At 48.6% G+C, this 22,171-nt stretch overlaps 2 protein-coding genes across 7 annotated transcripts in view; one reads left to right on the forward strand and one right to left on the reverse strand.

Moving 5' to 3' along the window:
- LOC116825937 (uncharacterized) overlaps nucleotides 1-22,171 on the forward strand; it is a 244,807-nt gene that overhangs the window by 80,037 nt on the left and 142,599 nt on the right. The window lies entirely within an intron of this gene.
- LOC116825935 (uncharacterized) overlaps nucleotides 8,122-22,171 on the reverse strand; it is a 299,602-nt gene continuing 285,552 nt past the window's right edge. For 5 of the 6 annotated variants that reach the window (XM_075072006.1, XM_075072005.1, XM_032782361.2 and 2 more), the window contains 2 exons: nucleotides 17,414-17,527; nucleotides 13,401-17,045 (listed from right to left, as the gene is read on the reverse strand). In XM_075072006.1, the coding sequence (XP_074928107.1) occupies nucleotides 15,922-17,045; nucleotides 17,414-17,527 (1,238 nt within the window). In that variant the 3' untranslated portion in view covers nucleotides 13,401-15,921. Of the gene's footprint in view, nucleotides 8,564-13,400; nucleotides 17,046-17,413; nucleotides 17,528-22,171 lie in introns of those variants that run through there. The other variant, XM_075072007.1, reaches the window with a different exon arrangement.

Raw genomic sequence — 22,171 nt, forward strand, 5'->3', positions numbered from 1 at the left:
GGCTCCCCAAAGTCCTGAGTGGCTTTGTGGGGAGCTGTTCCAGAGCATTGCCCGGGGACTCCATGACACCACCTTAATTAGTTTACACCCAGCAAAATTAATTATACAGCAGACAGAAACAATCACAGAACCAGACAGAGACCATGCAAATAAACATACAAAACAATATAGAAGTGAGGATTTCACAACTACGTCTATACAGACATAAGGGTTTTCCAGCTGTGTCTATTGATAAGTGAGTTCTTACCAGACAGAAAACTATCAAACTAAATTTCCTTTCACATGTTTTAGGCTCTTCCCTGTCTCTGGAGGTGATAGATCGGATCACCCTCCTAACAGCCCCAGATTGCCTTAATGCTAGTGCTAAACAGGGCCTCAGACTGTCACAGTGAGAGAAGGCCCTTACACAGATAGACAGATAAAAGTGATTCTTTCTTTTATACCTCTATAACTAGCTAAGTGATAAGAATACACTTAAATTCTTAAAGTATAGGCCAGACAGGCTTGAATATCTATATCCTAACAGAATTATCCACAATGACTCCAAGATTTCTTTCATGAGTGGTAACAGCTAATTTAGACCCCATCATTTTATATGTACAATTGGGATTATACTTTCAAATGTGCATTGCTTTGTACTTATCAACACTGAATTTCATCTGCCATTTTGTTGCCCAGTCACCCAGTTTTGAGAGATCCCTTTGTAGCTCTTCATAGGCTGCTTTGGACTTAACAGTCTTGAATGATTTTGTATCATCTGCAGACTTTGCCACCTCAGTGTTTACCCCCTTTTCCAGATCATTTATGAATATGTTGAACAGCACTGGTCCCAATACAGATCCTTGGGGGACCCCACTATTTACCTCTTTCCTATCTTTTAATCAATTACTGATCCATGAGTGGACCTTCCCTCTTATCTCATGACTGCCTACTTTGCTCAAGAGCTCTTAGTGTGGGACCTTATCAAATGCTTTCTGGAAGTTCAAGTACTCAATATCAATTGGATAACCCTTTTTCACATACTTGTTGAAACTCTTAAAGAATTCTAACAGATTGGTGAGGCATGATTTCCCTTTACAAAAGCTATGTTGACTATTCTTCAGCATATTATGTTTATCTATGTTTCTGATATTTCTGTTCTTTACTATTGTTTCAATGAATTTGCCTGGTACTTAAGTTAGGCTCACTGGCCTGTAATTGTCAGGCTCTCCTCTGGAGACTTTTATTTTTTTTTAAATTGCGTTGTTAGTTATCCTCCAGTCATCTGGTACAGAGGCTGATTTTAGCAATAGATTACTGTACATACCACAGTTAGTAGTTCTGCTATTTCATATTTGATATAGTGTCATTGTAGCCATATCAGTCCCAGGATATTAGAAAGACAAGGTGGGTGAGGTAATATCTTTTATGGGACTAACTTCACCGTGAATGATCCCTTGAAATATGTGTTAACTAGTAACGCTTAACAGTCTGTTCCACTTTGTATTTAGCTGGGACACTCTGAGTACATTTCCCAGCCCTGAAGAAGAGCTCTGTGTAAGCTGGAAAGCTTGTCTCTCTCACCACTAGAAGTTGGCCCAATAAAAGATATCTCACCCATCTTGTCTTTCTAATTTCATATTCTGAATTCCTTCAGAACTCTTGGGTGATATCATCTGGTCCTGGTGACTTATTACTGTGTAATTTATCAATTTGTTTCAAACCCTCCTTTCCTGACACCTGAATCTATGGCCTGGTCTACACTACGCGTTTATACCGAATTTAGCAGCGTTAAACCGAATTAACCCTGCACTTGTCCACACAACAAAGCCCTTTATTTTGATATAAAGGGCTCTTAATATCGATATCTGTACTCCTTCCCGACGAAGGGAGTAGTGCTCAAATCGGTATTGCCATTTCAGATTAGGTTTAGTGTGGCCACAGTTCGACGGTATTGGCCTCCGAGAGCTATTCCACAGTGCACCATTCTGACCACTCTGGACAGCAATCTGGAGTTGGATGCACTGGCCAGGTAGACAGGAAAAGCCCTGCAAACTTTTGAATTTAATTTCCTGTTTGCCCAGCGTGGAGAACTGATCAGCATGGACTGTACGAGAGATACTGGATCTGATCGCTTTATGGGGAGACAAATCTGTTCTATCAGAGCTCCGTTCCAGAAGATGAAATGCCAAAGCATTTTGAAAAAATCGCCAGACAACAGAGGCCACAGCAGGGACTCAATGCAGTGCTGCATGACAAGCTGTAACGGAAAGCCAAAGAATCAAATGGACGCTCATGGAGGGAGGGAGAGGGGACTGAGGACTCCAGCTATCCCACAGTCCCCGCAGTCTCCGAAAAGCATTTGCATCTTGGCTGAGCTCCCAATGCCCTGAAGGGTCAAAAACATGATGTCCCGGGTGGTTCAGGGTATATGTCGTCAATTTACCCCCCCACCCCCTGTGAAAGAAAAGGGAAAAAATCATTTTCTCGCCTTTTTCAATGTCACCGTATGTCTACTGCATGCTGCTGGTAGACGCGGTGCTGCGGCGCTGACAGCAGCATCCCCTCCCCTTCCTTTCCTGATGGCAGACGGTACAAAAGGCTTGGAAACCGTCCTCATCATCCTTGAGTGCTCCTGGCTGGCCTTGGTGAGAGTCGGCCAGGGGCGCCTGGGCAAAAATGGAATGACTCCCTGTCATTCCCTGGCAGACGTGCAAAAGGATTGAAAACCATCCTCATCATAGCAACTGGAGGCTGAGCGCCTCACCCCCACCCCCCTTTCATGTCTAATGAAGATTCTGTACTGCTGGACTATCATAGCAGCAGGAGGCTGCCTCCCTTCTCATTTTATCTCACTAAAAAGTCAGTGTTTCTTATTCCTGCATTCTTTATTACTTCATCACACAAATGGGGGATACTTGCCACGGTAGCCCAGGAGTGGTGTGGGAGGAGGGAAGCAACGGGTGGGGTTGTTGCAGGGGCACCTCCTAGAATGGCATGCAGCTCATATTTCTGCGGGATATCTGGGGCTCTGACCCGAGAGCGGCTGTGCTCTCTGGTTCTTTAGTAGACTTGCCCCATATTCTAGGCAGGACTGACTCTATTTTTAGACAAAACATAAAGAAGGAATGACCTGGGGAGTCATTCCCATTTTTGTCCATGCGCCCCCGGCCGACCTCAGCAGAGGCCAGCCAGGAGCACCCATGACAGCAGCAGACGGGTACAAAAGGATTGATAACTGTCATTGCCAATTTCCAATTGCAGACGGTACAAAAGGATTGATAACCATCATTGCCAATTTCCAATTGCAGACAGTGATATAGAGTTGGTAACCATCTCTGCTACCTTGCAAAGGTGAATGAATGCTGCTGTGTAGCACTGCAGTACCGCGTCTGTCAGCAGCATCCAGTACACATACGGTGACAGTGACAAAAGACTAAATGGGCTCCATGGTCGCCATGCTATGGTGTCTGCCAGGGCAATCCAGGGAAAAAGGGTGTGAAATGATTGTCTGCCGTTGCTTTCATGGAGGAAGGATTGAGTGACAACATTTATCCAGAATCCCCAGCGACACTGTTTTGGCCCCATCATGCATTGGGATCTCAACCCAGAATTCCAATGGGCGGGGGAGACTGCGAGAACTATGGGAGAGCTATGGGATAGCTACCCACAGTGCAATGCTCCAGAAATCGATGCTAGCCTCGGTACATGGATGCACACCACCGAATTAATGTGCTTACTGTGGCCGCGTGCACTCGACTTTATACAATCTGTTTTAAAAAACCAGTTTATGTAAAATCGGAATAATCCTGTAGTGTAGACATATCCTATGACAATGCCTCAGATTTGTCACCTAAAAGGAATGGCTCAAGTGTGGAAATCACATCCCTGCAGTGAAGACCAATGCAGATAATTAATTTAGCTTCTCTGCAGCAGTCTTGTCTTCCTTGAGTGCTCCCATATGCATGCGCATCGGATGTGCGAGGTGTGCCCAGGCACACCCTAATGCCTCTGGGCCGGATCCAGCCCCTCAGGGCTTTGGATCCGGTCCATGGGCCATGCCCTCTGTGGAGCTGCAGGCCCCACACCGCTCTCAGAAGCGGTCGGGACCACATACCTGGGGCTCCGGGGGGGTGGGGGCAGAGGGCTCCATATGTTGCTCCAGGCACTGCCCTCTGCAGCTCCCATTGGCCGGGAACAGGGAAGGTACCTGGAGATGTGACAAGGGCAGTGCACAAGCCCTCTGCCCCCCCCAGGGGGCTGCAAGCGGACGTGATGAGCGGCATGGTGTGGGGCCAGGGTAGGCAGGCAGGGAGCTCGCTGCTGCCACCCCAAGCTGCTGCAGGTCAGCGGCGCTGGGCCAGAGCCTGAACCCCTCCTGCACCCCACCCCCCCATCTCCCTGTCTTGAGCCCCCTCCTGCACCCCATACCCCTGCTGCACCCCAACTCGCTGCCCTGAGTCCCCTGCCTGCATCCCTGTACCTCTCCTGCACCCCAACTCCCTGTCCTGAGCCCCCTGTTGCACCCCTCCTGCACCCCAACTCCCTGTCCTGAGCCCCTTGCCTGCACCCAATACCCCTGCTGCACCCCAGCTCCCTGCCCTGAGTCCTCTGCCTGCACCCCTGTACCTCTCCTGCACCCCAACTCCCTGTCCTGAGCCCCCCGCTGCACCCCAACTCCCTGCCCTGAGCCCCCTGCCTGTACCTCACACCCCAACCCCGTGCCCTGAACCCCTTCCTGCCCCCTGCCCCCAACTCCCTGCCCTGAGCCCTCTGCCTGCACCTCCCATCCCCATGCACTCCAATTCCTTGCCTTGAGCCCCCCTCATTGTACCCCACAACCCTCCTGTACCCCAACCTCCTGCCCTAAGCCCCCTGCCTGCATCTCGCACTCCAACCCCCTGCCCTGAGCCCACTGCTGCACCCTGCACCCCAACTCTCTGCCCTGAGCCCCCTGCTGCACTCCACACTCCTCCTACACCCCAACCCCCTTCTCTGAGCCCCTCATACACTCTGCACCCCTCCACTGCCCCAATCCCTTGCCCTGAGCCCCTTCCTGCACACCGCACCCCCTCCCACACCCTGCACTCCCTCTCGCACCCCAACCTGTATGATGTTTTCCTTTAAAAAAAAAATTCCCTGGATGCACACCCTAATGAAATGTGCTGCGCATGCCTATGAGTGCTCCCTTAGCACTTTGATCATCCATGGCTTGTACACACTAACGCTTACTTCAGTATAACTCAAGTCACTCAAGGGTGTGGAAAAGCACCCTCTCCTCCCCCCATGAACAATGTAAGTTACACCAACCTATGCACCAGTGTGGACAGCGCTGCGTTAATGGGAGAAGCTTTCCCATCAACATAGCTAATGCTGCTTAAGGAAGTGGCATAATTACGCCAATGGGAGAGCTCTCTCCCGTCAGCATAGAGCAGCTCTACTGTAACGACTCTAGTGTAGACTAGTCCCCAGTGGCCCCATTGATTGTTTGGCAGGCTTCATACTTCTGATGTCTTTCTTTTTCTTTTGCTGTTAGTGTTTGTGTCTTTTGCTAGTTGGTTTTTGCCCTGCCTCTTTATACTTTTACACTTGCCAGAATTTCTGCTCCTTTCTATTGTCTTCAGTAGGATTTGACTTTCAATTTAACTTGGCTGCCTTACTGTTTTTTGTTTTGATTTTTTATTTGGAGTGTACAGTTAGTTTGATCCTCTATTATGGTGTTTTAAAATAGTTTCCATGCAGTTTGTAGACACTTCACTCTTGTGACTGTTCCTTTTAATTTCTGCTTAACTAACTTCCTCATTTTTGTGTAGTTCCCCTATTTGAAGTTAAATTCTACTCTTGTGGCTTACTTTGGTAGTCCCCTTCCCCAGATGTTAAATTTAACTACATTCTGGTTGCTATTACCAAGCGGTTCAGCTATAGTCACCTCTTGGACAGATCCTGTGCTCCACTTAGGACCAAATCAAGAATTGCCTCTCCCCTTGTGGGTTCCAGGACTAGCTATTGCAAGAAGCAGTCAATGAAGGTGTCGATAAACTTTATCTCTGCATCCTGTCCTGGGGTGACATGTACCCAGTCAATATAGGAATAGTTTAAATCACACATTGTTATTGTGTTTTGTAGCCTCTCTGATGTCCCTGAGCAATTCACTATCACCATTACCATCCTGGTCAGGTGGTCGGTAATATGTTCCTATGACTATACTCTTATTATTCAAGCATGGAATTACTATCCATAGAGATTCTATGACACTGTTTAAGATTTTTACTAGATTTGACTCTATGCTTTCTTTTACATATATTGTCACTCTTCCACCAGCATGACCTACTCTGTCACTCCCATATATTTTGTACCCTGGTATTATCATGTCACTTTGATGATTGTCATTACATCAGATTTCTACGATGTCTATTATGTCAAGGTCCTCATTTAACACCAGGAACTCAAATTCACCAATCTTGGTATTTAGATGTCTAGTATTTGCATACAAGCACTTATAATATTTGTCAATAATTAGTTGTCTGCCTTCATGGGATATAATTGAATGGGACTCTTTTTCAACTGACTTTTTCGCTTTGGTTCCTACCCGTACTTCAGCAATTTCTATCCTTTCCTCTTTACTATGATTTAGAGGGGCCCCTTTGATAAAGCCTCCCCTAAGTCTCTCTCTGTCCAACCCATGTGCTCTTTAACACCTTTTGCCTTTCCCCCAGTCCTTAGTTTAAGGGTGTTATACCAGCAGAGCTATATCAGTATATTTGTACAACTACGCTTGTAAAATTTCCCCATGTAGACAACCTTTAAACTGGTACAACTGTTGTGTGAAAAATGTTATAGTCCCACAAGGAGGTGAGGGCCTCGCAGGGGGGGTGGGTGGAGGATGGGAGCAACTCAGCAGGCGGTGGGGCCTTATGGGAAGGGAAGGGGATGGGAAGGTGCAGAGCAAGGGCCGGTTTTGGGATGGGGGAAAGGTGGAGGGGGGGTGGGAAGAGGAGAATAGTGGGGGAGGCAGTGCGGGGGGAAGAGCGAGAGTGGTGCTTTGGGGCGGAGCGCAGGCATGGCCACAGCCCAGGCATCTGTGCTCTCAAATGCATCCAAATGAAGGTGCACAGCATCCTGTTTGGGAAGGCTTAGCCTCCCCTGGCCTATTATACCTGCAGCCCATGGCCCTTCTGCTGGGCTCCCTTCCCCTCAGTTGCTCAATCTTGGTGCTGGACTCCCAGCCGCTCTGGGGCCTCAGATGCTTGTCCCTTGTGCTCAGACACAGTCATGCCCTGGGAGGGCAGGAGAGGTTGGAGTGTTTTGGTGAGTTCGAAGCAGGGAGGCATTCAGCATAAGGTTGGCACCTACTGACTCTGTTATTTGGGGATGAATGGGGCTATTGCCATCAATCTTGGGGTCATTGTAGCCATGCCAGACACCAGTGATGCTCCAATAGGATCTCCGCAGCCAGGAGGGTAAATTCTGTAGGAAACCTCAAAGAGAGACTCCCCCTCAAAATAAAACAAAAACAAAACAACCGATGATACCCTAAACCTTCAGGAGGGACAAGAATTTTGCCCCTCCCCAATTGCCATTCCCCTGGCTCTGCCCATCGCCCTCCACAGCAGTGTCCAGTGAGGGGTACTAGAAGCTCAGCATATCAGAGAGGTAGCCGTGTTAGTCTGGATCTGTAAAAGCAGCAAAGAGTCCTGTGGCACCTTATAGACTAACAGATGTTTTGGAGCATGAGCTTTCGTGGATGAATACTCACTTCGTTGCTGATGATGCTGCTTGTCGGTGGCATTTCAGTGGATGCTCGTCCACTGGCCAGTACGCGGGCGGACTTAGACACCCCAGTGGGCACCGTGCTGCCCATGGGCACCACGTTGAGGACTCCTGAGCTAGAGCTTATCTGAAAAAAATCAATCTTGATTTAAAAATTGCCTGTGATGGAGAATCCACCATAACCACTTGATAAATTGTTCTGATGCCTATCTTCACTATTGACTTCCAAATATGTGGTTCTATGTGCTCTGGAATTTCATTTTGGAAGAAAACAGAAACAGAATTTCCCAACATCCTGTTCTGACATTTTCACAGCGAAACATTTTGAAACGTGCTGACTGAACTGAAAGAATTCGGGGGGTTGTGGTGGTGGTAATTTTTCACTGCAATTTAGTACAAAGCCAAATTTCAAAATCCGGAAGAGAGCTTCCCTCCCCTGCACAGGTCACCTCGGCAGCAGGTTACCGTGTTCTTTGCCTGGCTGAGAGGCTCCTTTAGAAGTATTTTATTCACTCCTATGTATAGGACATTCTGTCAGCCTCATGTATTTATCTGGTCCTCATCATGATCTTCAGTACATTTCTCCTCACAACACACTTGGGAGGTAGGGGACTGCTAGCATCCAGATTGGGATCTGAGGCGCAGAAAGCCTAAGAGAGGCTGTAGCAGCATAAGGGATTGAACCAAGGTCTCCCAAGTGCTAAACTAGATCCTGGACCATTGGACCACCCTTCTTCTTCTCTTATAGCACTCCAGTCTGGTGGTCACAAAGACAGACTACCAGGGAAAGTCCATATTGGTTCCTGTCCAGTTGCTGACTGAAGAAGAAGAAAAAAATCACAGTAATTGTTGCTATGTGGGTGTAACACAAGCTAATCCAGCCCTGCTCTTTGACCCCCACTTAGTGGCTAGACTGCCTCTAGAGCAGGCCTGCACAACTTGTAAAGCGGCGAGGGCCATATTACTCCAAAGAAATCAGCTGAGGGCCGAAACCCTCTGGCCCCACCGAAACCCCCTCCATGCACCGCCGAAACACGCCCCCCCCAGCACACAGCAGTCAATCAATGCAGCTGTAGATAAATCTCTGCATTATGCATTTTTGTGTAACTTTTATATGACTTTGTACTGAACCTTGGTAATATGTTATAGCGGCCCCCTAAGGTAGTATAATTAAGTTAAAAGAAAAATATCTTTTTGCTAGAAGTAGAATAAGATCTTCCCCCCACTTTGTAATCAATTGCCCTGTTGAATGAATGAGGTGTGAATGAGGAAGGCGTGGAAAGCAAGCACCTCAGACAGCTGCAACCCTTGGAGAGGGGATGGGAGCCAGACCAAGGAAAATCAAGCTTGTCAAGTGGGCTGACTAGAGAAGAGCAGACATACTGATGGCCTCGGGGGTTAGAAGCAAGCACCTTCCTTTGGGAACACCCTATTTGCAGCACTGGGACAACCCCCAGCCCAGAGAAATGCAGCAAAAAGGACCAGTTTTCATGAGACAAGATCAGTAGGTCAGCCACCAACTCGCCGCTTGCCTCCTCACCCCCCCCAGTATAAAGCTCCCCCTGCTCGCCTACTCACCCCCACCACCCGCTCACCTCTTCAGCCCCCCTCTCCCGCCGCCGGCTCACCCACCCCCTGCCACTGCTCACCTGCTTGCCTCCTCAGCCCCCCACCCCCCTAGCTCACCTACTCACCCCCTACTTGCCTCCTCAGCCCACCACTGCCACCACCAGCTCACCTGCCCCCCTGCCACTGCCCACCTGCTCACCTCCTCAGCCCCCCACCCCCCTAGCTCACCTACTCACCCCCTACTTGCCTCCTCAGCCCACCACTGCCACCACCAGCTCACCTGCCCCCCTGCCACTGCCCACCTGCTCACCTCCTCAGCCCCCCACCCCCCTAGCTCACCTACTCACCCCCTACTTGCCTCCTCAGCCCACCACTGCCACCACCAGCTCACCTGCCCCCCTGCCACTGCCCACCTGCTCACCTCCTCAGCCCCCCATTCCCCCAGCTTGCCTCCTCAGGCCCCCCTGCCAGCTCACCTACCTGTCCACCACCAGCTTGCCTGCTCCGCCGCCGCCGGCTCACCTGCCCCCCGCCACTGCCCGCCCACTTGCCTCCTCTGCCCCCTCCCCCGCTGCCGGCTCACCTCCCGCCCCCCGCCACTGCCTGCCCACTCGCCTCCTCAGCCCCCTACCCCCTGGCTCGCCTCCTCAGCCCGCTGCCGCTACCAGCTCACCGGCCTGTCCGCCACCAGCTCGCCTGCTGCCAGCTTACCTGTCTGTCTGCTGCTGGCCTCTTATCTTCTGCCGCTGCCCCAGCCCCGCCCCCTGCTGCTGGTTCACTCTCGGTTCCCAGCCTGCCACTGGGCTCTTCACCAGCCGACCCACCGGCCGGCCGGCCAGCCAGCCACCCGTTGGCTTGCCCCACCCTGCTGCTTGCCTACTCACCCCCTGCGGGCCGCACAGTCAGCCCACCTACTCACCCCCCCAGGCCACATGAGGCCCACGGGCCGTATGTTGTGCAGGCCTGATCTAGAGTCTGCTGCTTCTTTTGGGTTGTCATGGATGGGGTAAAACCTCAGTGAAGGTGGGGAGTGTTGCCACCCTTCAACTGGGATAAATGTAAGAAACAATGAAGCTCCTTTATGAAATGAACTAGCTGAAACAATAGCAGCCTCCACCCAAAACAAAAGTACACGTCCCCACCCAGAAACTGAGATTTGTGGAGAAGTTTTGCTGGCTATTGTTTTGTGAAGGTTTGTGTGTCTGGAAGAGAAGCAGCAGAATGACCACAGAAGTTGAAGGCTTGGCTATACTTGCAAGTTAGAGTGCATTAAAGCTGCCCTGGGCACCCTAACTCCTGATGTGTCCACACTGGCAAGGCATATACAGCTCCTGAATTCTGCAGCTGGAGAGCTCTTGGTACTCCACTTCCATGAGAAGCATAAATGCCCTGGCCTCAGTGTGAACAAGCTTTGCATTACTGCAGGGGTTCTCAAACTGAGGGTTGGGACCCCTCAGGGGGTCATGAGGTTATTACATGGGGGGGTCACAAGCTGTCAGCCTCCACCCCAAACCCTGCTTTGCCTCCAGCATTTATAAAGGTGTTAAATATATAAAAAAGTATTTTTAATTTACAATAAGGGTCACACTCAGGCTTGCTATGTGAAAGGGGTCACCGGTACGAAAGTTTGAGAACGACTGCATTACTGTGTTGCGACTGGCATCCAGAAACATCCCATAATCCCCTGAAGTCAAGTGGCCACTCTTCTCATTGTTTTGAAATCAGCTACAGGAATGCGGAGATGCCCTTTCAAAGCTCCATTTCTGACAGCTGGCATGCTTATCTGCTCCGGGACAAAGCAAGCCATTAGTGTGGAATGCTGCTGTTGTGAATGTGTGTGTGTGGGGGGGGGTCCGCTGCTGTCTGAACTTACAAGACAGCATGCTGACAAGCTCTCAGCCCCTCAAAACACACTCTCTCTCCCCCCATATACACACAACTTACTCCCTGTCACACTCCATCCCCCCCATCTGAAAAGCATGTTGCAGCCACTTGCACACTGGGATAGCTACCACCATGTACTGTTCTTTGTGGCATTGCAAGAGCTGCTAATGGGGCCACGCCAGTGCACTTGCAGCTGACAGCGTAAACACACAGCAGCATTTTCCCTGCTGCGGTCTCTGAAGGCTGGTTTAACTCCCAACGCTCCACATCTGCAAGTGTAGCCATGCCCTGGGAGAGAGGGCAGCAAGAAAGCCAGGGAGGCAGCTAAAAAGAGCACTTACAAGCATGGTCCTGAGAAAAGCCAAGGGAGAGCTTTTGGGCAGAGTGCTGTCTGAAAGAGCCTTTGAGCTGTGATCAAAGAAACTGTCTCCTGTTGTTTGATTCCTCTTGTGTTCAGGAAAACAGGGTTTTTGTCATAGACAGTTAAGGGTTAGTTCCTCTTTTACCTGTAAAGGGTTAAGAAGTTCACATAACCTAGCTGACACCTGACCAGAGGAACCAATGTGGGGCGAAGATGTTTTAAAAGAGGGAGGAGGGAAATCAGTCTTTGGTCTGTTCAGAAAAGTTTGTGCTAGAGTGAGGGATCCAGGAATCAGCCATTTACATTTCTTAAAAGTAGTAAGTGTTTAGAGAAGGAATGTATTAGATTATGTTTATTTTCTTTTGTGACTTCTTTTTGCATAGAGGGAGAATCAAATTGGTTTTTTTTGTGTAACTAAGGTTTTGCCCAGAGGGACATCCTGTGTGTGTTGAATCTGTTGTCTGTGAGAGTAGCTTGCATGCTATTCTCACAGAGGTATTCCTTTCACCCTTTCCCTTTAATTAAAAGTCTTCTTTTAAGAACCTGATTGATTTTTCCTTGTTTTAAGATCCAAGGGTTTTTTGGATCTAGGCTCACCAGGAATTGGTGGGAGGTGAATCCTGCCAGGAAAAGGGGGACAAAGACTGGGGAAATATTTGGGGGGAAGACAGAGTTTCCAAATGGCTCTCCCATACACATTTGTTTAAATAATCTGGTGGTGGCAGCTACTAGATCTAAGATGATAAATAAGCTTAGGGGTTGGGGGTGACAGCTTGACAGCTTTGTACATTCTTTGCAAATAAGCAGGATTGCACCAAAGAAACACCTGACTCTATCATTAATTTTTCCTGCTAGTAGAAGCAACTCACAGGACCCCAAAAACTGGCTACCAACTTGGGTCAAAAAGGGGTAACTGAGTTAATGATGCTTTAGTTCAGACACTATAGGCCCCTGGGGTGAGGTCCCACATTGGAAACCTACAGCTGACCCCAGCAAGTAGCATCATTATATGGGTATCTAGGATCAGCGAGGAGAGTCCATGAGGCTGCTTACTATAGCTAGAGCTACCTAATGCAGGGGTTTATCAAGACATTTATCTCCTCTGGCCTGCATTACCTGGATTCACCTAGAGCTAGCTACATATGTTCATCCACAGCCCCCACAGAAGTAAATGAGGCCAGAGCCCCCGCTGGTATGAATCAGCCTTATCTCCACTACAGTCAGTCCCCGCTGGGTGTAAATTGATGTTGCTCCATTGGACTCAGTGCACTAGCTGAGTATTTGTGCCATAAAATTTACTTATTTAATAGACACTGGCTAGGGCCGGCACTTCCATTTAGACAGCCTAGGCAATCGCCTAGGGCGCCAGGATTACTAGGGGGCGGCATTTTGCTGGGGGGAGCGGCAAGCGGCTCTGGTGGACCTGCCGCAGTCGTGCCTGCGGAGGGTCCCCTGGTCCCACGGCTCCAGTGGAGCTGCCGCAGGCATTCCTGCGGACGGTCCGCTGCTCCCACAGTTCTGGTGGACCTCCTGCAGGCACAGCTGCGGCAGCTCCACTGGAGCCATGCGTCTAGGGTGCTAAAAACACTAGTGCCGGTCCTGACACTGGCTGAAATTCCCCTCATGCAGAGGATCAGCATGAAAGCCAGGTTCTGCTTATTAAATCCGGGTGAATAACTGACTTTTCGGGTCACTGGCAATTCCAAAAGAAATCAGAAAAAAAAAAATCCAGTCAACCTGAAAACAATTTTTTTTTTTAAGTTTAAGTGAATTGAAAGTCAGAAAAAATTGTTTTGGATTGTACAAGGTTTCTGATTTGAATACTTTTCACATTGAAAGGAAATTATGAAACAAAATGTTGTTCAAACCAAAAATCTCTATGTGTTCCAAGCATGATTCATAATTAAACAGAAGTAATTAACATTTATTAATTGTACTACAGTAACAATGAACAGGCCCAGTTCTGATTGGGGCTCCAATGCATCGAGTGCTACATAAACACATAAAAAGACCTGGTCTCTGTGCCAAAGAGTTTACAATCTAAACAAGACAAAACAGAGAAAGAGACAGACTACAGATAAGGAGATGACTCAAAGTTTTTCCCACATATATATTACCCAACACATATATGAAGTACAGCTAGATGACAGAGGGATATGCATGGTGATTACAACTGGCCAAAACACATGTTGCCTAAACTTTTTATTGATGGAAATTTGAATTTTGTCTAATGTATTTTTCATGAAAATGAAAATATCTGATTTCTGAGGAAAATATCAATTTTTCATCTAAAAGACAAAACAAAACGAAAAAAAGCAAAACCCTGAACTCCCTCAAAATGAAATGTTTCAATTTGAAAATTCTGCCAAGGTTGCTTCATGTGAATTGTAGTTCAGTTGCTTCATATCTCCATTCTCCTCTATAGGCCGGGTTCCCCAGCTGGATTTCATTTCCCATGAGGCATTGTGGCCATGGGCGGTCCATGATTCACCACCCTCCCTCAGCGAGGCATCATGGGAGACGTAGGCCAATTATGGAACCTGACCCATACAGGAGAATGGGGGCAAGAAGCAATCAAACTACATCTCCCATGAGGGACCAGGGTATCATTTCAGAATTGAAATATTTCCATTTTGCATTTAAAAGTTGAAATTTCTTGTGAAAAATTTCAACAGAAGCATTTCCCCCCTCATTTTCATTATAATTTTCCGTGGGAAATCCCAGTTTCTGACCAACTTTAATGTGATTAGATAGATAAGAGCAGGAGTAGTCAATAGGCGGACCATGGGCCAAATCCGGACCACCAGACACTTCTGAACAGATCCCAAAATGTTATTTACTTATTACCATTATTGTTGGGATTTTTAAAATTAATTTCCCCTGAGTCTGAACCTTGACTATACCTTAACCAAGAAATTTGGATTTTGAGAAAAAATAACTGACTACCCCTGGGTTAAAGGGTATTAAATCCCCCTTAATCCCTCAATATAGAGCACAAATGGGACTGAAGTGGGGCTCTGCCCTTGGTCTGGACTCTGCATGTGGATGAAAGAACAGGAAATATCCCTTGAAACACATTTGTGAATGCTATTTCCTGTTTTGTGACCAGCTGCATGTAGCGGGAGCTACAGGATTTTTGTCCATCACTATGGAGAACTCCAAAATACAGGAATTGCTCAGAATGTATGTATGTATGTATATGTGTGTATGTGTGTGTGTGGGGGGGGGGAACACACCATATGGCCCCGCTAGTTTGTTATCCCTCCTCCTGCGACCTCAGAGAACCAAAGGCCTTCATCACTTTGGGTAGTTTTGAGGCTTTAAGAAAAATAAAATTTCCCTTTGGCTCCCAATTCCTCGCAAACTCCCGACAAACAATCCAAAAGTAGTGCCCAGCTCCTTCACGACAACCCCTGCTTCCTAAGGCAGCCACTCCCTCCCCAACTCAAATACCAGTTCCCTCCCTCCTCTGACTGTTCCTCTCCCTACATCACACACACACCAATCCTCTTATACTCCTGAGCAATGTGGGCTGAAATTTTCAAAGGAACCTAAGGGACTTAGGCCCCCAAATCCCAGGGAAATTCAGTGGCAATTCGCTAACCTCATGCTCCCTATCTATGATGCTGAGAGAGCTCCCATCACTGTAGCATCTTGGCACCTCACAACCTTCAGTGCATTTGTCCGGGCATACCTCTGTCAGGCAGGGCAGAGTTATAACCCCATTTTACAGATGGGTGACTGAAACTCTCACACATGAAAGGCCAGGTTTACAAAGGTACCTAGGTGCCTAAAGCTGTAGATAGGCACCTGGAGGGATTTTTCAAAAGCATCAGAGGAGGTTAAGCACTAGAGCTAGCCAAAAACATTCTGAGGGAATGGTTCTGTGTTGGAAGGGGCATTCTGTCAAAATAGGAGAAATGGATTAGTTCTGATGAAATTTCATTGAGGAAAAATAAAATGAGACCGAAACATACCTAGAAGGCTGAAAGGTTCCATTTCTACCTCTTGGGGAGGGACCATTTTGATTTTCCTTTTAAAATGATTTTTTGTTTAATATATATATAGTGTGTGTGTGTGTGTATATATATATATATATATAAAGTCACAACCAGAACATGATGGAATTTTGTTGCATGTGAAATTTCTACTTTTTTTGGTTCCCTTTAGGAACTGAATTGTTAGGCACTTTTAAGCACCCAAATACCTTTAAAATCTGGCCCTAAAGCACATTTAAATCAATAGGAGTCAGGAGCCTAAATACCTTTGACGATCTGGGCCTAAGTAATTTGTGGCAGAGCAAGAAACTGACCCCGGGCTAGTCCTCAGGGCTACGCTCTGCCATGCCAGATCCCGCATCATAGGTGTGTTTTCTGGTGCCTCTGGAGCAGCAAGTCACTGGCACAGCACTTGCCCAGGTAGGGCCCGTCCCTGGCACAGGCTCCCAGGGGCTGGTGGCAGGGTTTCCCACCCCTATGGGTGCGCTGGTGCGCCAGGAGGGTGGAGTTCTGACTGAAGCCCCTCCCACAGGCAGCACAGCGGTAGGGTGCCTCTCCGGTGTGGGTGCGCAGGTGCACAAAGAGGGTGGAGCTCTGGGAGAAGCGTTTCCCGCAGCGGGCGCAGGGGTAGGGTCTCTCACCCGTGTGGACACGCTGGTGCCGGGTCAGGTTGGAGCTGGCGCTGAAGCTCTTCCCGCAGTCAGCGCAGGCATAGGGCCTCTCTCCTGTGTGCACGCGCCGGTGCAGGGTCAGATAGGCGTTGCGGCCAAAACCCTTCCCACACTCGGGGCAGATGAAGGACTTCCCCTCCTCCTCTGGGGGAGGAAGTAGCTCCCCAGCATGGGTGCGCTGGTGCCGGGTGAAGTTGGACCGCTCGTGGAAACCCTTCCCACAGTGGGGGCAGGTGTGGGGCTTCTCCTGGCGGTGGGTGCGGCGATGCCGGGCCAGAGTGGAGCCCTCCCGGAAGCTCTTTCCACACTCGGGGCACCGGTGGGGCTTCTCCCCTGTGTGGGAGCGCAGGTGCTGCATGAGGTGGGAGCTCTGTCCAAAGCGCTTCCCGCAGGCGTCACAGGCATAGGGGCGCTCCCCCGTGTGGATGCGCTGGTGGGTAGTCAGGGCTGAGCGGACAGGGAAGCCTTTCCCACACTCAGGGCACTGGTGGGGACGCTCGCCGTGGGACCGGCGGTGCTTAGTGAGGTCTGAGCCGCACCGGAAGCCTTTCCCACACTCGCTGCACATGTTGGGCCGCTCCCTGGCCTGACCCTGACTCTCCACGGCTCCACCACAGGGAGGGGATAGGCCTCGGGTGGGTTGCAGCCCAGTGCCTTGCTCACACTCTGACTCCGAGGGTGAGTTTCTCTGCTGCCTTCCTGAACTGCCCTCAGTTACACAGGCTGCTCCCTGACCAGGGCTCTGCACCTGCAGCTGCTCAGGGGCATCCTGCTGCGGCCTCTCCTCCTCCTCCTTTACCATCCCCTCGGCAGCTGCAATTGAGAGAATCCAGACAGGAGTCAGTGCCTCTGCAGGCAGCAGGGGAGCGTCAGGAATGGGAATGCTAAAGGGAGTGTCACAAAGGAATTGAGGGTCAAAAATCAGAAGCTGATTCCCCAAACCCTCCGTCCTCCCAGAGGAGAGAGAGGAGGGCCAGGTCTGCCTCTGCAGCCCATCTGAGCATGCAGGGGAAGGGAGCTCCAGCAAGTCTCAGGCAGGGTGGACGAGAAATGCTGAGTTGCGTCCACCATGAGGATATGACACCTGCTGGGGACAATCCTGACCTGGCTGAGACGAGGCAGAACTGGGGGAGCTCCCGAAGGCTTGGACGATTTCCAAGTTAGTTTAACTAAATCCTCACCTCTGTGGCTGTGTCTTGGGACCTTCCTGTCCTCAGAGCCCTGGGGATCTGGGACCCACAGCTCCTCCCCTCCTTCCAGCTGGTAGATCACGAGGGGTTTGGGAACGGGAAACCCTGCTCAGGGGTAGAAAATGGGAGAGGTTGAGGCTGGTATTCACGTTGTACTTCTCATGCAGACAGTTCTCTGCTTTCAAATCAGCTCCTTTCCTTGCTCGGCGAGGGGGCGCTTGAGACATAGCAACTGGAAAATATTCATGGCAGACAAACAGGGTCCTGTGCAGTCCATTTAAGGGTCCTTCATGCATGCATGCGCACGCATGCGCGCACACACACACACACGTCTGTCCCTGGGGTATAAAAATCCACCTGCCCATTTCACGGTGTAATAGGACAGTGGACTGACTTTTTAAGGTGTACAGTGGGAACCTGGTCAGCCCAGCCCAGTTCCAGGCTGCTTGGTCAAAAGACCAAATCACTGAATTGGAAGAGCAGCCAGGAATGAATAAGGAAGCAATTGCTGACCTTAGCTTACCGCCTGAGGCTGGAATCGTACAAGTAGCTCCAGAGAAGCTGGCGCTCCGCTTGGCAGTGGTGGGCCAAGATGGCTTCCGGGAGTTCCAGGCAGTCGCCCTCAGATGTCTTTGCCCAAGAGCTGAGCATGCAGGGAAATGTAGCTCACTCTGGTAGCTATGTCAACAGTGTGCCCTTGTTACCAAGAAGGCTAATGGCATATTGGGCTGCATTAGTAGGACCACTGCCAGCAGATCAAGGGAAGTGATTATTCCCCTCTGTTCAGCACTGGTGAGGCCACATCCAAAGTACTCCATCTAGTTTTGGGCCCCCCACTACAGAAAGGATGTGGACAAATTGGAGAGAGTCCAGCAGAGGGCATTGAAAATGATTAGTGGGCTGGGGCACATGACTTACAAGAAGAGGCTGATGGAATTGGGCTAGAAGAAAAGAGTGAGGAGGGATTTGATAGTAGCCTTGAACTATCTGAAAGGGGGTTCCAAAGAGGATGGAGCTCGTCTGTTCTAAGTGGTGGCAGATGACAGAACAAGGAGCAATGGTCTCAAATTGCAGTGGGGGAGGTCTAGCTTGGATATTAAGAGAAACTATTTCTCTAGGAGAGTGGTGAAGCACTGGAATGGGTTACCTAAGGAGGTGGTGGTGGAATCTCCATTCTTAGAGGTTTTTAAGGCCTGGCTTGATAAAGACATGGCAGGGATGCTTTAGTTGGGGTTGGTCCTGCTTTGAGCAGGGGTTGGACTAGATGACCTCCTAAATTCGCTTCCAACCTAATCTTCTATAATTCTATGTCAATGTCCTACAGTGAGCTAAAAAGCATGCTGGGAAATCAGGGGAAGGACAAGAATCCTGCCCTTACCACAAAGACCTAGAACAGAACTGGTGGAGAAATTTTTGACACAATGATTTTTTTTTTTTTAAATCAGAAAATGGCAATTTATGGAAACTAATTTCTCAGGTCCAAGATGGAGCCTAGGGTCGGAGAGCCGCATCCATACCAATGGGTAGAGAGCGTGGTTGGGATCTAGGTCCCTGGCCAGAATCTAGCAGAGCAGCAAGTTCAGTCTATACCTCCTGCATCCAAGGGAGAGCCCGGACGTCTCTCACTCTTTGTAAGCTTCCCCCATTGGAGCTGTTTCACTTTGAATAAACAATTAAATATTCACTGGGCCAACACAAGAGAAATTGGTTCCACAGCCTGTGGGTTAGAGCACGCCAGAGGAACTGGTCTGAGCTAAGTCTCTGCTCCAAATCAGAGCCTTGCAAACAGGGAAGTCATGGGAGGGAGCTCTTCAGGTGCAGGAGGAGTGACTAGGTGATCCTGGGGGTGATCTGTTAGCTTGTTGTGTGCCTGCCTGATTGATGTTTATAGTGTGGTCTGTTTTGGGCTGTGTGCTGAGCCTAGTGGCCTTCTAGGCTAGACTGAGACCTTACTAATGAGGCTCTAGCTGGCCATCCTTTGATCCCTTGACAAGCAGCAAGGCTAACTCAGGGAAAACAGGGGTTTAAAAAACCTGCTCCTAAGTGACCAGAGGAGCCAGTGAACAGGGGAGTTTTGCAAGGCAACTTAGAGGGGGAGCCTGAGAGCAAGCTACACTTAACAAACATACTCTAAACTTAGGCCAATAACCCCACACATACATCCCAACCCCCTCCTCCCCCCAAAAAAACCCCCCAAAGAACAAACAAGCAAACAAACCAACCCTGTCAAAGCAAAAAAGAATGCAGGCAGAAGCCCAGCAGTAGTGTGGGGGCTATCCAGTTTATTACTGCCCTGAATGAAGCATGTATCATTATCTGCCTTGTGGGTGGGTGACGGTGGCATATTTTTGCACTCAGTGAAAAGAGCTTATGGCCCTCAGAGACTGAGTATGGGCTGTGGAGACCAGAGTGGCTGAACTGGAGTAGCTAAGGAAGACAGAGAGGTACATAGATGAGACTTTCCAGGACACAGTGGAACGATCCCACCCCAGTCTGACAGCCTCTGTGCTGCTGAAGAGGATGGAAGTCTTGGGGAAGGAGAACATCCAGCTGGAGCAGAGGTAAAAGATTCCAGATGATGTCATGGTATTCCAGTTATTAGGAAGAGCCAGGTAATAGTTATAGGGGAGTTGATCATTAGAAATATAGGTAGCTGGGCTGATGACCGGGAGAACTGCATGGTGAACTACCAGCCTGGTGCGAGGGTTGCAGTTCTCTCAAAACATCTAGATAGACATGTGTGCAATGCTGGGGAGGAGCTAGTGGTCCATGTAGGTACCAATGACATAGGGAAGGATAGGAGAGAGGTCCTGGAGGCCAAATTTAGGCTGCTGGGTAAGAAATTGAAGTCCAGGTCCTCTCTCTGAAGCTGAAACACTTCCTGTTCCACATGCAGGGCCAGCTAGCAGGCAGAACTGCAGGGTCTCAATGTGCGGATGAGATGAGGTATAGGGAGGAATGATTTAGGTTTATTAGGAAGTAGGAAACCTTTTGGGGAAGGGGGAGCTGTCATAAATATAAAGGGAAGGGTAACAACCTTCCTGTATACGATAATATAAAATCCCTCCTGGCCAAAGGCACAAAATCTTTTTACCTATAAAGGGTTAAGAAGCTCAGGTAATCTAGCTGGCACCTGACCAAAAGGACCAATAAACGGACAAGATACTTTCAAATCTGGGAATGGGGTGGGGAGAGAAAGGCTTTGTTTTGTCTGTTCTTTGTCTTGCTGGAGACAGATCAAGAAAGCAAGCAATCCAACTCCATTAGGATTAGTAAGTACGTACTAGCAAGGGAATGCGTTAGCTTACTTTTATTTTGGCTTGTGATTTTCTCTGTGCTGAGAGGGAGGTGTATTCCTGGTTTTCTTTTTTTAACTTTAAAGTTTTGCCCAGAGGGAAATCCTCTGTGTTTTGAATCTGACTGCCCTGTGAGATTATCTTCCATTCTAATTTTACAGAGGTGCTTCTTTTAACTTTTTTCTTTCTAATAAAGTTCTGTTTTTTTTTTAATCTGATTGGTTTTTTTAGTGGTCTAAAAAAATCAAAGGTTGGTTTGTGCTCATCTTGTTTATTCTCAAGCCTCCCCAGGAAAGGGGATGTAGGGCTCGGGGGAATATTAGGGGAAAGTAGGAACTCCAAGTGGTCCTTTCCCTGAGTTTTGGCTAATCACTTGGTGGTGGCAGCATTACCTAATCCAAGGTACAAGGGAGAATTTGTGCCTTGGGGAGTTTTTAACCTAAGCTGGTAGAAATAATCTTAGGGGGTCTTTCATGTGGGTCCCCACGTCTGTACCCTAGAGTTCAGAGTGGGGAGGGAACCCTGACAGGAGCCTACACAGGAAGGATGGGCTCCACCTAACCCAAAACAGAACCAGACTGCTGGCACGTATAATTAAAAAGATTGCGGAGGCGTTTTTAAACTAAGGGCTGGGGGAAAGCTGATGGGCAAGGAGGAACACACAGTCCAGACAGACACAGCCCTTAGGAGAGGATTAATTAAAGAGGATACTCCTCATCCTAGTAAAGAGGAGAGGATATAAAGTACTGTAGGAAGTGAAAAAAAAGAGTTCAATGAAAAAGAGTCCATCACAGTTATGCCACAGCAAGGCAGTCAACTAAATATTGCTTGTGTACAAATGCCAGAAGACTACAAACTAAGAGGGGTGAACTTGAGTGCTTGGTATTAAATGAGAATATTGATATAATAGCCACCATGGAAATTTGACTGAATGATGATAATCAGTGGGACACAGGAACACCAGGGTACAAAATATATAGGAATGACAGAGTAGGTCTCACTGGTTGGGAGGTGACACTACATGTGAAAGAAAGCTTAGAGTCAAATACAGCAAAAATCTTAAAAGAATCAAACTATACCATACAATTTCCATGGACAAAAATTCCATAGTTGACTAATAAGAGTGTAGGTGTAGGGATATACTACCAACCACCTGACCAGGATGGTAATGGTGACTGTGAAATGCTCAGGGAGATTAGAGAGGCCACAAAAACAGATCACCCAATCATAATCAAGGATTTCAACTACCCCGTTTTGACTAGGTATGTTCCCTCAGGATGGGAGGGAGAGATAAATTTCTAGACATCATGAATGGCTGCTTCTTGAAGGAACTAGCCCTGAAACCCACAAGGGAAGAGGCAATTCTTGATTTAGTCCTAAATGGTGCACATGATCTGGTCCAAGAGATGAATATAGCTGAACTGCTTGGTAATAGTGACCATAATGTAGTTAC

Source organism: Chelonoidis abingdonii, chromosome 13 (assembly GCF_003597395.2).
Source record: "Chelonoidis abingdonii isolate Lonesome George chromosome 13, CheloAbing_2.0, whole genome shotgun sequence".
NCBI lineage: Eukaryota > Metazoa > Chordata > Testudines > Testudinidae > Chelonoidis > Chelonoidis abingdonii.